At 38.6% G+C, this 12,584-nt stretch overlaps 2 protein-coding genes across 3 annotated transcripts in view; both read right to left on the reverse strand.

Annotated features, from left to right (window-relative positions):
• Nucleotides 1–834: 834 nt before the first annotated feature.
• On the reverse strand, nucleotides 835–2,946 carry LOC107751985 (P2Y purinoceptor 4-like). Its single transcript, XM_016567804.1, has 2 exons — nucleotides 2,819–2,946; nucleotides 835–2,387 (listed from the first exon to the last, which is right to left on the reverse strand). The coding sequence occupies exon 2, from the start codon at nucleotides 2,381–2,383 to the stop codon at nucleotides 1,289–1,291; it is 1,095 nt and encodes a 364-aa protein (XP_016423290.1). The 5' UTR covers nucleotides 2,384–2,387; nucleotides 2,819–2,946; the 3' UTR covers nucleotides 835–1,288.
• A 3,133-nt stretch (nucleotides 2,947–6,079) lies between these two features.
• Nucleotides 6,080–12,584, reverse strand: part of LOC107751986 (phosphatidylinositol 3,4,5-trisphosphate 5-phosphatase 2B-like) — a 19,415-nt gene continuing 12,910 nt past the window's right edge. For both annotated transcript variants that reach the window (XM_016567805.1, XM_016567806.1), the window contains 13 exons: nucleotides 11,998–12,136; nucleotides 11,669–11,768; nucleotides 11,429–11,517; nucleotides 11,145–11,226; nucleotides 10,406–10,492; nucleotides 8,704–8,811; nucleotides 8,476–8,564; nucleotides 8,267–8,354; nucleotides 7,932–8,087; nucleotides 7,611–7,692; nucleotides 6,653–7,460; nucleotides 6,419–6,534; nucleotides 6,080–6,215 (listed from right to left, as the gene is read on the reverse strand). In XM_016567805.1, coding sequence (XP_016423291.1) covers nucleotides 6,122–6,215; nucleotides 6,419–6,534; nucleotides 6,653–7,460; nucleotides 7,611–7,692; nucleotides 7,932–8,087; nucleotides 8,267–8,354; nucleotides 8,476–8,564; nucleotides 8,704–8,811; nucleotides 10,406–10,492; nucleotides 11,145–11,226; nucleotides 11,429–11,517; nucleotides 11,669–11,768; nucleotides 11,998–12,136 — 2,038 coding nt within the window. In that variant the 3' untranslated portion in view covers nucleotides 6,080–6,121. The remainder of the gene's footprint in view (nucleotides 6,216–6,418; nucleotides 6,535–6,652; nucleotides 7,461–7,610; nucleotides 7,693–7,931; nucleotides 8,088–8,266; nucleotides 8,355–8,475; nucleotides 8,565–8,703; nucleotides 8,812–10,405; nucleotides 10,493–11,144; nucleotides 11,227–11,428; nucleotides 11,518–11,668; nucleotides 11,769–11,997; nucleotides 12,137–12,584) is intronic.

The raw sequence follows: 12,584 nt of genomic DNA on the forward strand, positions 1-12,584 counted from the left end.
TAGCATGTTCTAAATAAAACAGATCCCTTTATTATACTTAAGTATTTTGTAAACAAGTATTTTTGCAACAATGTGGCATGGTCTCTCCCGATTTATTTTAGTAGATAATCAGAGAGGGGCATATAAAACTGACGGAATACACGCAGAAAACTGTTCACTTCAAAGTACAAAACACATTATGTAAACACAATTTAAAATTAAACAAATACAATGAGACCAGAGAACTGTCATAAAATATTTACATTACAAGAAACTAAACATGAAATAATAAAATGCACAACTCACAAACATTCCCACAGAGGTTACATGCAGGGGAAAAAATCTCTCCGCAATATGCCAAAACGGATCAGATTTCTTCAATCTTTTTCCCCTTCATTCAGCCCTGCTATGCAATTACTCACAAATACACACAAACACATGTACAGCAACACAGCTGTAGATCTGCTCCGCCAAAAGACAAAAACAGCTGTACGAGGAATGAAGCAATATCTGCACAACTGCAGTTTGAATTTCAGCCTCCCCCACAACCATTTACCTTTTCACTCAAAGTGCCTTAAAAGGTTTCCAACTTTTCTGTTTAATTACAATAAATGACATTTTAATCGCATTTTATCTCTCCTCTTTTAAAACAAATTACTATGTTTTCAGTATCAACATAAACAGTAGAATAAAATGGGTATTCTAATAATCAATTCAAGAATAATTTATGTCATTTGTGAAATACTATAAAAAATTAAAGTCCTACTTTTTTGCAAGAGGATTTCACACTTTCATTTCCTACCATAAGACCTTCAGACATAACAGAACACACAAAAGGCTTTGTACTGGCATTTCTGTAGTAACAGTCACAGCCCAGATTCCATCTCTGGGATATAGAGTGAGTTTTGTTTTCAGTGTTGACAGAACCCCAACACTGCCAAGTTGTGTCCTTGACCAACAGTGAGAAACTTCAACATTACAAGTAACCAGGAGTGATTGGCCATCAGAGCTTTTATAAAACGAGCTGCAGTTCCTGTGCACTACACTACCAGCAATCATACTGAATGAAAAAAATCATTAAGAGTGCACAAAGGAAGTAAACTGCATCCTTTCTCCAAAGAGATTCCTTTACTTTTATCTATGTGTAGTGTTTACAACAAGACTGTCCTGAAATCTTTTGGAAGCATATGTCTGTGGCTGTAGAAGACTTGACTGTTGATAGAGAACACTTGGGATGTCTTACAAAATTGGAGGCAGTCTTCCAGAACTGCTTTTTAAATGATTACCCAAAATGTCTGGGTATGTGACTCTAGAGTCTCGACTCAGTGCCAGCTTGGGCATCTGGGTTCTTAAAGGCCAGCTCGATGATGTTTTCATGCACATACGCAGTAGAACGAGTGTTCGGAGTTTGTCTAGTGAACGCTCTGATGAGTTTAGAGCGGTACTGATCCCCTGCCAGGAAGTAGAGGATGGGGTCCAAACAACTGTTCATGCTAGCAAGTGGACGAGTCATTTTATAAGCAAAGTTGACAATATTAAGGGACCTGCAATCTGCGTCTAGAATACGGTAGCCGTAGTAGAGCGAACGGGTGATGTGGAAGGGTACAAAGCAGATCGCAAACACAACCAGCACCACTATGATAAGTTTAATGGACTTCTTCCGGGATGAACCCTGTTGACTTTGGAACAGGCCCTTTCGGGGTTGACAAAGGGCCCGCGCCATTAAACAGTAGCAAACCATGATGACCAGAAATGGCAGGATAAACAGCAGGACCATCACCACGGAGTTGTAGGTAACGTAGTTGTGAAATTCATCCGGACGGCTGGTGTCGTGACACAAAGTATCATTTCCTCTCTGAGAAGTGTTGACGAAACTCAGCTTGGGCACCAGGCAGGCTATCACAGCTATCCAGACAAAACCACACACCATGTGGGCATGGCGTGGCTTCACCAAAGTCAGAGTACGAATGGGGTGACAGATTCCAAGGTAGCGGTGCACACTAATGCAAGTGAGAAACAGGATGCTGCAGTACAAATTGGCATAGAAAAGAAATCGCACAATCTTACAGAGAAAAACACCAAAAGGCCAGTGGCTGCGGTTTGCATAGTAGTATATAAGCATAGGCAAGGAGAGCACGTAGAGTGTGTCTGACAGGGCCAGGTGGAACATATAAATTGTACTGGGTTTCCAGGGCCTCATCTTAATGATGAACATCCACAGAGCCACAGAGTTAAGTATCAGTCCTAGAAAACACACCAGGGAGTATGATACAGGTAGCAGAATATACTTGAACTCCTCATTGAAGAGACAGCTGAAATTCACTTCCTTCTCAGACCTCGGTATCAAAGTAGTGGGAGGAAGGGAAAAATTCCCGGAGACACTTTTCCTTAAGAGTGAATTCATTTCTCTGTTAAAATAACAACAAAAATGCTTTTAGCAATTTTAGAAACAATGAGTTAGAAGTAAACACAGGATGAATTAGATTTCAGTGTAAAACATTATGTCACAAGCTATAAAATCAACATGAACTACAGGCTGAAAGTGTCTACAAAGAATAGACTCTTATGTGTGCTTAAAAGTCTGATTTTTTAAAATCATCTCATAGGGTTTAGGTCTCCATATCCAAACACGAAAACTTATTCTCATAACTTGTGAGTTTCCGAAATAATCTCATACGAAACTACCTCCCGTTTGAGAACTATGCTGTTTTAAAATAAATCGCAAAACAAAAAGAAAAACCTTTTTTTTTTTTTTTGCACACAACCGTGCACATTTAGGGTACACGAGATGTAAGAGAAAGAGGAGCACGCGGAGTTATTTTCACGTGCTAAAACTTACCGTTCACTCAGTTGAACGAGGTAAACACGTCCCTCCACAGATCAAAACATGAGCTTAGATGGTTCAAAAACCATTCAACTTGTTTAAGAGATTCACGCATCCAGATTTACCGGACTGGGCGCGCTCGAGCTGATATTGTCCCGCTGCAGTAGGTGAGCGCGTGAGCTGAGGGGCGGGGGGGATCAGAGCCAAACAGAGTTTCTCCCTTCAGCTCCTCGAGACAATTCACCAATATTTAGTGAGGTATTGGTCAATATCTAATTTTTCTTAAATACCACGAGAAACTGGTAAGGTAGTAAAAGTCAAAGTCAGTTATATTCAATTTTGATATTTAAAGGGTAACTCTTCTATTTTTCCTATTTCTGAGTGTACTCATCTCAGTATCATATCACGCGCTTATCAGTTTCTGCCATCTTTGCCCATCACACAGACAGTAATATACAGCAGAAGCTCATCTCACATGCCCTTTAAACATTATATGTTGGCTCTCGTAAATTATACTGCCCAGTTTTTATGATAAAATCCTTGAAGGTAAATTATACGACACTTTAACCCCATCGCACACATGGTGCTGCTTTCTTTCCGTTTTATGTAAGATACTGGCAACTCCAGGCAAGCTCCTTCAATGTAATTTCACTTCCAGTAAGCACCATGTGACTGTGTGGGCTACATACCATATGGAATTGTGCGTATAGGCTACATCCCACAATAATGTTTCCGAAGAAGTTACAGGTTTTCCATATACAGTAACAGAGGTAATAAAGAAATATAGGTGTTTCCCAGGAGTTCTAGGGGAGCTTATGCATGTTTGTTTGGAGTAAAGTTAATCTTTAGTAAAAACACAGTCCCATCCCATTTGACCAATGAGAGATTAGCCTAGTAGTACAGGTCTGCCTTAGAGAGAGGAGACCTTAAGCTGATGCTCATGTGCTGAAACTGATTTTTTAGCAACTCAGAAATAATCGCACACGTTTATATCAGACCTCTCAGATGTGCTGTTAGGTAAATAATATGAACAGTGTTTGGTCATGGCAGTCAATGTGGAAGAGCAAATATCTAGAAAGCTAAATGAACAGGGCAAAAGATTACAGCAAGAAAGACCTTTATCTCAGTTTGAGTGTCATAATAGGTTGCATGACTGCTATGCCTCTCTGAGTTAAAGTTCACATTGAATATTTGCACAATTGTTTTATGATGTTGGCTGCAGTAATAAACTACATAGTTTGATATCTGTAATATAGTTTTCAAATTCATTTGACTTATAGTGTTAATATTATACATCACTGACATCTAGGATGTTATAAAAAACATTAAATTACAATTTAAGTCATGTGTCATGAAATAATAATAATAATAATAAAAAACAATTATAAGCTGTGTAAAAGCTGGGGAGATTAGTTTGCATTGTTGGTATAGTGAGACCCACTTCCTTTGCAGTGCTGACCTGATAGTAGTCCAAAAAGGAGTTATGGGAAATTGCATTAATTGTACAGGAATGCGAGTGGGTCAGTGACTCAGTATTGTGATGTGAACTGTAGGTCACTGGGAATACAGCTAGTTCAGTTTCACTCTTCATCTCTGGCCTACATAATAATCTAATGACTGACAGGTGAAGTCAAGCAGGCCGGTGCAGAATATTCACCTACTCGCCACCCATTTTCGTTTGTGTCACGAAAAAGTAGATAAATAGAAAGACTCAAGATTAGCCACATACTACTGGAGTGATAAAATGGGGAGAGCAGAAAGGAAGATTATTTGTGATAAGCTGCTATCATTCAAATGATGTAATAGCCAGACTCACTGAGATGCTTTCTTCAGCGGAGAGCACACGAGGATGTGAATTCACACTGAACTTTCTCCAATTCGCCAATTCATATTTTCATTCATATGTCTGTCTAGATCAGGGGTAGGCAAGTTCGGTCCTAGAGAGCCGCAGTCCTGCAGAGTTCAGCTCCAACCCTAATCAAACACACCTGAACAAGCTAATCAATGTCTTCAGGATTACTAAGGCTATAGGCAGGTGAGTTTTGTTTTCAGGGTTGGAGCTGAACACTGCAGGACTGCAGCTCTCTAGGACCGAACTTGCCTACCCCTGGTCTAGATCAATGAATCATCTATCTATATCTATCTTTGAGATTACTTATGTAAGACATGTCTCTGGACATCATTAGGACATGTTGATGTCATTACAAACACTTCATACTCATTGTTTTTGATATGTCTGACAGTCAACTCTATTCCAGGGCAAACATAGTCCTCAAAGATCCTGTTTCTATACAAACAACCTTCTGTACCATATTTGTTCAAGTTTAAAGATAATCAAATATTGACACTGAATAGTATAGATTTAAAATAAAAAAATCAAACTTTAATAAAAAAAAATTTCTGTGACTTTATAAAACCATCACCATAATCCAAAATGAATATTTTATTTTTATCAAATTACAGATATAATTGCAAGAATAAAGACTTTAGGACTGCAGAGGTGGGAGAATTCAATTAACATCAAGGTAACATCATAAATTAAAGCATAGCTAGTTGGCCTTAAAAGTTTTATATTAATAAAATCGAATAGAATGACATTTTACAATGTGTATTAAATCCCTGTGGAATATCAGAGAACACCTTTAATTTTCAGGGAAAATGTGAACTGTGCTTTTTCTGTTAAGACTGGAAATCATTATGTTGGTTCAATTAAGTATTAAAAATCCATGAGCTTATCTTTTAAGTAAAGGGGAAAACAGCATCACTGCAATTAAATCCCTGGGGTAAATAGTAAAATATGTGTTCCTCTTTAAAAAAAAAGGACCAGCTGACTCCTTTAGCAAACAGTTGGTTTATGCACTTTCAAAAGGGTAATTTATAGCAAGGGGTCTCCTAGGAATACAGTAACTAGGCTAAAAACAGGGATATAGGCAAGCTGCGATTCAGTCACCAGACAAGGTACTGAACCAGAACATTTCACAGCCAATTCTCAGATAAGACAAGGTTGACTTGTTGTGCTACTATATACACAGTATCTACGTATGAGTATCAAGACGGTCAGTGCTAAAGTAAACAATTGAAGAGTCTGTGTTTTAGTGATAGCTATGATTTGTTTGGATTGTTAGAAGCAGGTGTTGAACTGTAGTTTATTCCATGCTGTATGTTTAAGACCACAGGGACAGAATGAACACATTGTGTGATGAACTTTATTAATAAATGAACTTTAGAAATTACAAAGAAGAGTAAAAAAATATTTATTAAGAATACAAATATTGAACTTGTCATATTGTCTCCTGATAGTCTCAGTTTCTTTTCAGTTCAGTCCCAGATCTTGGGAAGGTTCTCCAAGATTCTCCGTCGATGAGACGGGTTAGACACACCTGCTGCACACAGCTCCTCCTCTGTAATACCACTGCATGAGAAGAGAACACACAATGACATTTGGCAGCGTGTACTGTATATACAGTGGGTACGGAAAGTATTCAGACCCCCTTAAATTTTTCACTCTTTGTGTATATATATGTTCACAAAGCACTGTTGCTGCTTAAAATCATTAACTGAAGCAAATGCCTGTGAGAACAGAAGACATTTTTCGACTACATCACATCAACCTACCTGAAGTAATCAAGATCATCCCAGCCGTTACGGCTGAGGTCCAGCGTGTAGCGCTGCAAACCCAATGTGCTGAGCAGCTCCCGCACTGTTTCTGGGGCTCCATGTAAGACTGACACCTGTAGACACACATTGCCTTTGTAAATATTAAAGCTAAACCCCAAAGCTAATCCTAAAGTCCATATTTACACAGTGCAATAAACAACATAATCCATAACAGAAAACTACTCAACTCACCTCTTTCTCCCAGCTGTAGTTTCTCTCACTAGCTAAACCATAATCATATCCATGATGCCTTTGCTGAGACGATATTTGATTATATTGGTACTTCCTGTCTACTGGCTGAAAATCCATCTCACTTAGTGATTTAGCAATTTGGAGGGCTGTAAGTGAGTTGTCTCCTGAAGCTGTAGTTGGCTGCTCTACCATCCAGGGTATTGAGGATTCATGAATGGGAACCCTTGTGGAAATATATGGGTACAGCTTTGGTCCATTTCGCATTGGCATGGGCCGACCTTGGTGTAGCCTGTGATAGTCCTTTCTGACTTTTTCTTTGAGTGGCGCCTGTATGTCCCGGGAAAAAACAGAACTGTTCATGTAGGAGTTTGTGACTTTTTTGACTGATAATACTGAATCCTGTGTCATATTGTTCTTATAGGATTGTAACTGTAAAGATGTATTGGTGGAGGTGGTGTGTCTTTGGTTTGGGGATGTATTAGGAACATCTGGACCTGGGAAAAGCTGATAAGAGGACGCAGTTGACGTCAGTTCACTTTGAGTCTCGCAAGATGATTTATAGGGTGTTAAAGATCCAGGAATCTCAATCTCTGTGAAATCGAACCTCCGAGCAGACCTTTTGCCATGGCTGTGACCTCCAGTCACTCTAGGGAGCTGTATCACAGCATCTTTGGCCCATTCTACTTGGGATTCTTTGCTGGATGAGGGAATCTCTTCAACTCTTCGCAACACAGGCACCCCCTCAAAGATGAAGTATGCAGGATTGGTGTAGCTGTTTGGCGCTGCCATATATGAGGATGATGGTGCTCTACAGTGGGAACATGAAGTGTAAATCAAGGTGATGTCCAATGGAAAAAGGTAGCAGAACATGATCATCTGAACAAGTATGTTAATAAAACTACTTTACCATAGATGAAGTGAACACTATTTATTAACCTAGGTCTATTTTTTGACTCACTGGGCTGGGAATGCACAGGAAGACGGGCGAGACAAATGATCCTTTGTCATTTCCTTCCCATCCTTCTCCATGCAGAGCCACTCTGTAATGTGCAGAAGACATGTCTCATGTCTAAATGTTTAAATATTGTAGTCATCTGTGACAAAGTCACTGGGTGTTCAACGAGCAGTACGTTAAGTTTCATATTTCAGTTAAAGTCTCAGAATGCATCTGGACAAGATCAGACAGCACGGCAGCAAAAGAGGAAGCCATGGTAGATAGAAAAGTGAAAACAGAGCCAAAGCAGAGGAGGAACTAAATATGAGGAAATGATAGACACACCATAGACCCTTTCCCGGATCCTTCGGCGGTCTGGTGGTACATAAACCCTGATTTGTCCTCGAATAGAACCCATCTCTTCTCCTCTGTGAGTCAAGCATGTCTCAAATGGATCCGATGATTTCCCTGTTACCGAGCGAAGAGCCACACAGCATTCACCTGAAATGGCATAACTCCCATTACATATGCAATCAATATGACCATAATGTTTCAACAGTGCCCTTAACTAGAAATTAAGATGATGTGTATGTTCCTGTATGATGTTATGGTTTCTAAAAACCAAACCACTGTATCAGAGAAAATTCATTCAAAAAGACATGATGAGCTTGACCATGTACCATATGACTCAAAGCCATCACATGACTTCACAGACAACAACAAGTGCTGATCCCGGAGATGCTCTAAATCTGAGAACGCTGGGTGGAGCTGAAAAAAGGGGGGACAAAAGAGAAATTTGATTTGGTGTACAAACCAAAAGTGTCAAAACCTTATTAAAAATAGCATAGCTCCAAATGATCACATTGAGCCAAATGGCCTCTATCACAACCTTGGGGAACTGTTTTGAAGACCAGCCAAGTTTGAGAAATCCTGGTACCTCACAGTACTGTGAGTCATTCTCAGCAGAACGTCGAGGCTCTACACACAAGGAGAAGTAAAAAAAAAAAAAAAGAACTGTCACATTTATCCCATGACCTCCTGGCATTTCAAAAGGAAGCAGGTTGGCAATGAAACACTGCATGCTCGCTAGCCTGATTGATTATTGCACAAAAGATACCTTCAAGATAGCGGGAGTGGAACTCGATGAAAAACTTGGCCTTGCTAGCAGTTTTCACTATGGCCTCAATCGCCTCCAGCTCAATGCTGGCTCTCTCTGAACCCAATTCTACATCCACAGAGATGGAAAAAAAGGACTGTGAGATGGTTATAACACTAAGAGAAACATTAAACAAATACTCAATTAAAAAAATACTTGAACTATGATCACTGATTGTATTTATGGGGTTAGTTCACCCCAAAATAAAAATTCTGTCACCCTCATGTTGTTCTAAACCCATAAGACTTTTGTTAATCTTCGACACACAAATGAAGAAATTTTCAATGAAATCTGAAGGATTTCTGTTCCAGTGTCCATCCATTGAAAATCCATTCTACTAAAACTTCTATGCATCAAAAAGTACATAAAAAGATTGTAAAAGAAATCCATGTAAATCAAGCCGTTTTATTATCAAAGTCTTCTGAACAGATATAATTGTATTGAAAAGTTATGACTTTGTATGTGCTCTGATCAGTATTTATATGTGAATAAAGCACATCAAACACAGCAAATGGAAGCTCAAATGTGCTTGCTTGACGTTTGAGAGCCAATGAGGTTTGTCCTCGCGTATCAAGTTTGAACTTATGCAACAACCAATGCATTTTTTTTTTTAAGCTTTCAGATTTCATTAAAAATATTTTTTCATTTAAGTTTCTAAGATGAACAAATGTATTATGAGCTTGGAACAACATTAGGGTGAGTAAATGATGACAGAATTAACATTTTTGGGTGCACTAACCCTTTAAGAATGATCTAAAAGTAATATAAATCATTTTAGGCTGTCATGTTGGTGCTGTTAAAGGGGTCATATGATGCTGCTAAAAAGAACATTATGTTGTGTATTTGGTGTAATGCAATGTGTTTATGTGGTTTATTTTCCACATAATGTACATTATTGTTGCTCCTCTATGCCCCGCCTTTCTGAAACGTGTTGATTTTTACAAAGCTCATCGTTCTTAAAAGCGAGGTGTACGCTGATTGGCCACCTATCCAGTGCATTGTGATTGGCCAAATACCTCAAGCGTGTGACGGAAATGTTACGCCCCTTACCATACTGTGATGCCGTGTCCCGGCGCGATGAGACAACACCAATAAAACCCAAACGAGGCATTTGTTGCATCCAGTGGGGACATAATTACGGATTATAATGACTTATACTGTCTTTTTACGCATTGCGTTGCATCGCGCCGCGTAAACATAAAACCATGTCTGCATTTGTGATCAGAGAAATGACAAACAAAAGTTACGCCTTCTTTCTTTACGTGAACATTTGGGCGGCGTTATGCAAATCTTCCCACATCGTGACGTAGGTATGTGGGGGCGTGTTAGAACGAGCCGTTTTAGGAGGGCGTGGACGAGTCTTAACTTTTATAAAGAATATCTCTTTGGGTTTGAGACTTTAGTCTTTGCAACTTTAGGGATATTATCTATGCACGAGCAGCTTGTAACACTCCAAAGAGAAAGGAAAATTTGAAATTGCGTCATATGACCCCTTTAAAACGAACCAGCCTTGAAAAAAAAATGTGTTCAGTGGTAAAGGGAAATGGTGGTTCCTTAAGGAAATGCATGTTCAGCAACCCCTAATCAAACTCTTTGTGTTATGAAACGACCCACATGTGAAAAACTCCAGTGTTAGAGACTCGAGCTGAAAAGGACTCCATACCTGTTCTGGGAAACTGTGATATCACACCCACTTCAAAAGTTGCAAAAACAGGAGAGTGATCACTGGTGAAGATGTCATCTGTGCATCCTGATGAACAGAACCAAAGGATCAGTTAAAATATTTGTTTCCTAATAAATTAAATTCTCAAAGCTGTAATTGGGGTGGAGTTAAAGTTTTTATTTAATGATCTAAAAACATACAAACCGTCATCTGAACATTAGCAACCATCCCATTAATAAATAACCTAATTAATTAAACATCACATTCCAATCTCATTGAATGCTGCCATTTAAAAAGATTCTAAAAAATACTAATGTGAGGTAGTAATGAAATACTAAGCATTTGGTCAGTGTTGACTGTGTTCATATACACTAGCATAATATATGTTGGAGGCCTTTGCTGAGGAGGCTGAATTCACATGTTTGTTGAGCAGACAGACAGACAGGATATGACTCTGATTGTGGACCGCAGACCTACAATCGTACCCAGTAAGTAAACCTTTGTTGTGCAGGGTAGCTAGCTACAAACATCTCATTCCAAAATGCTACAAAAATAGCAGTCCAATGTTTTAGTTACTTCCCTCAAGCTTAAGTGCAAACCAACAAAGGAGAATGCCTAGCCACTTGATGTATTATGAAGACACTGTAATGCATGGACTATATTTTTTCTTTTACATGTGATTAGAAAGCTTCTCAAACACTAATGAGAATAAGAATTGGGAGAAATAGGAATAACATACCATATGAGGTACAGATTATGTGAGACTCTGGGTAGGACTTCCACAGAACTCGATCACACCATGAAGGCCCATTGACTTGCACCTGAGGAAAGTTTGAATTGAGTTTTAATAAAACTAAATAATACAAAACAAAAAGGATGAGATGAGAAAATGTAAATCTATGTCGTCACACATAATGAGTCAAATCATATCACATTTTGATTCAAAGGCCACTATAAGTGTAAACAGGATGTTAGGATGTCATTAACAAAGGCTGATAGATTAAATTAAATGAAAAGTTTTACCCCACTGGACTTGTATTTCTGCCATAGATAACAGTCTCTAGAACCACGTTCATATCGATAGGTGGGTGGAAACAAAATCTTCTCCTCCTCTTAACAGAGAGAGCAAGAACAAAACCAAGAACGAAATATTAAAGCGTCTGTTAATGCTTTTTTTGTCCCACATGTTGTTGTGTGATCACATCTATTGATTTCATGTGTCTGTGGTGTCCCTGGGAGAAGAAGAGCAGCCGCGGTTCTTACTAAAGTTAAAAAAGGCCTTTCTTCTGTGCCGCTCTCTGGTCAATTGGTCTGCACACATCAGCTCCTCGAATTCTCGCTTTGAAACATGCTTCAATATGTCCTGCAAAAGGGAGACCTCAGTCAGGAACAGATGACCTTCAATATATGATAGAAGTGAGCACAAGGATTCATAGAACAACTCAGTTCAATTCAATGCGCTTAATGGGGTCTCCTTAGAGCAATGTTTGAATGGCTATGGATCACAGTTAATAAAAAGCAGTGAGCGGGAATAAGTAAATCTGGAGTGACTAATATCTAGACAGAAATAAAGCAGATATAAGCTATGTGACCAGAGCATCCAGGTCCAGGCGGTAGTTGAGGTCTCCACACCAAAAGAGATGATTGAAACGAAGGCTAATGTCAAAAGTGCTGAGCTGCTTTTCTCCAAGAGACAAGAGTCTGAGGATGTCTTGGAAGTTGTGGTTCCTCCTAAGACAAGAAAAGAGGAATAATGCAAAATAGACACTCGCACATACAGAACTATTCTAAAGTTTGGGGTCTATAAGATGTTGTAGAATTCTCTTATGTTCAACAAAGCTGCATTTATTTGATCATAAATACAGCAAAAACAGTAAAATTTTAAAAATATACAAAAATGTGTTCTATTTTAATATATATTTTTAAAATGTAATTTATTCATGTGATGGCAAAGCTGAACATTTCTCCAGTCTTCAGTGCCACATGATCCTTCAGATATCATTCTAATATACTGACTTGATTCTCAAGAAACATTCCTTATTATTATCATTGTTGAAAACAATTGTGCTGCTTAATATTTTTGTGAAAACATTATTTTTTCAGGATTCTTTTGATGAATAGAAAATTCAAAAGAACAGCATTGAAATAGAAATATTTTGTATCAATGTAAGTCATTACC

The sequence above is a fragment of the Sinocyclocheilus rhinocerous genome, unplaced genomic scaffold (assembly GCF_001515625.1).
Source record: "Sinocyclocheilus rhinocerous isolate Xijiao unplaced genomic scaffold, SAMN03320098_v1.1 scaffold662, whole genome shotgun sequence".
Classification (NCBI taxonomy): domain Eukaryota; kingdom Metazoa; phylum Chordata; class Actinopteri; order Cypriniformes; family Cyprinidae; genus Sinocyclocheilus; species Sinocyclocheilus rhinocerous.

Coding starts and splice junctions, on each gene's coding strand:
- LOC107751985 (XM_016567804.1), bottom strand. CDS start 2,383: ATGAATTCACTCTTAAGGAAAAGTGTCTCCGGGAATTTTTCCCTTCCT.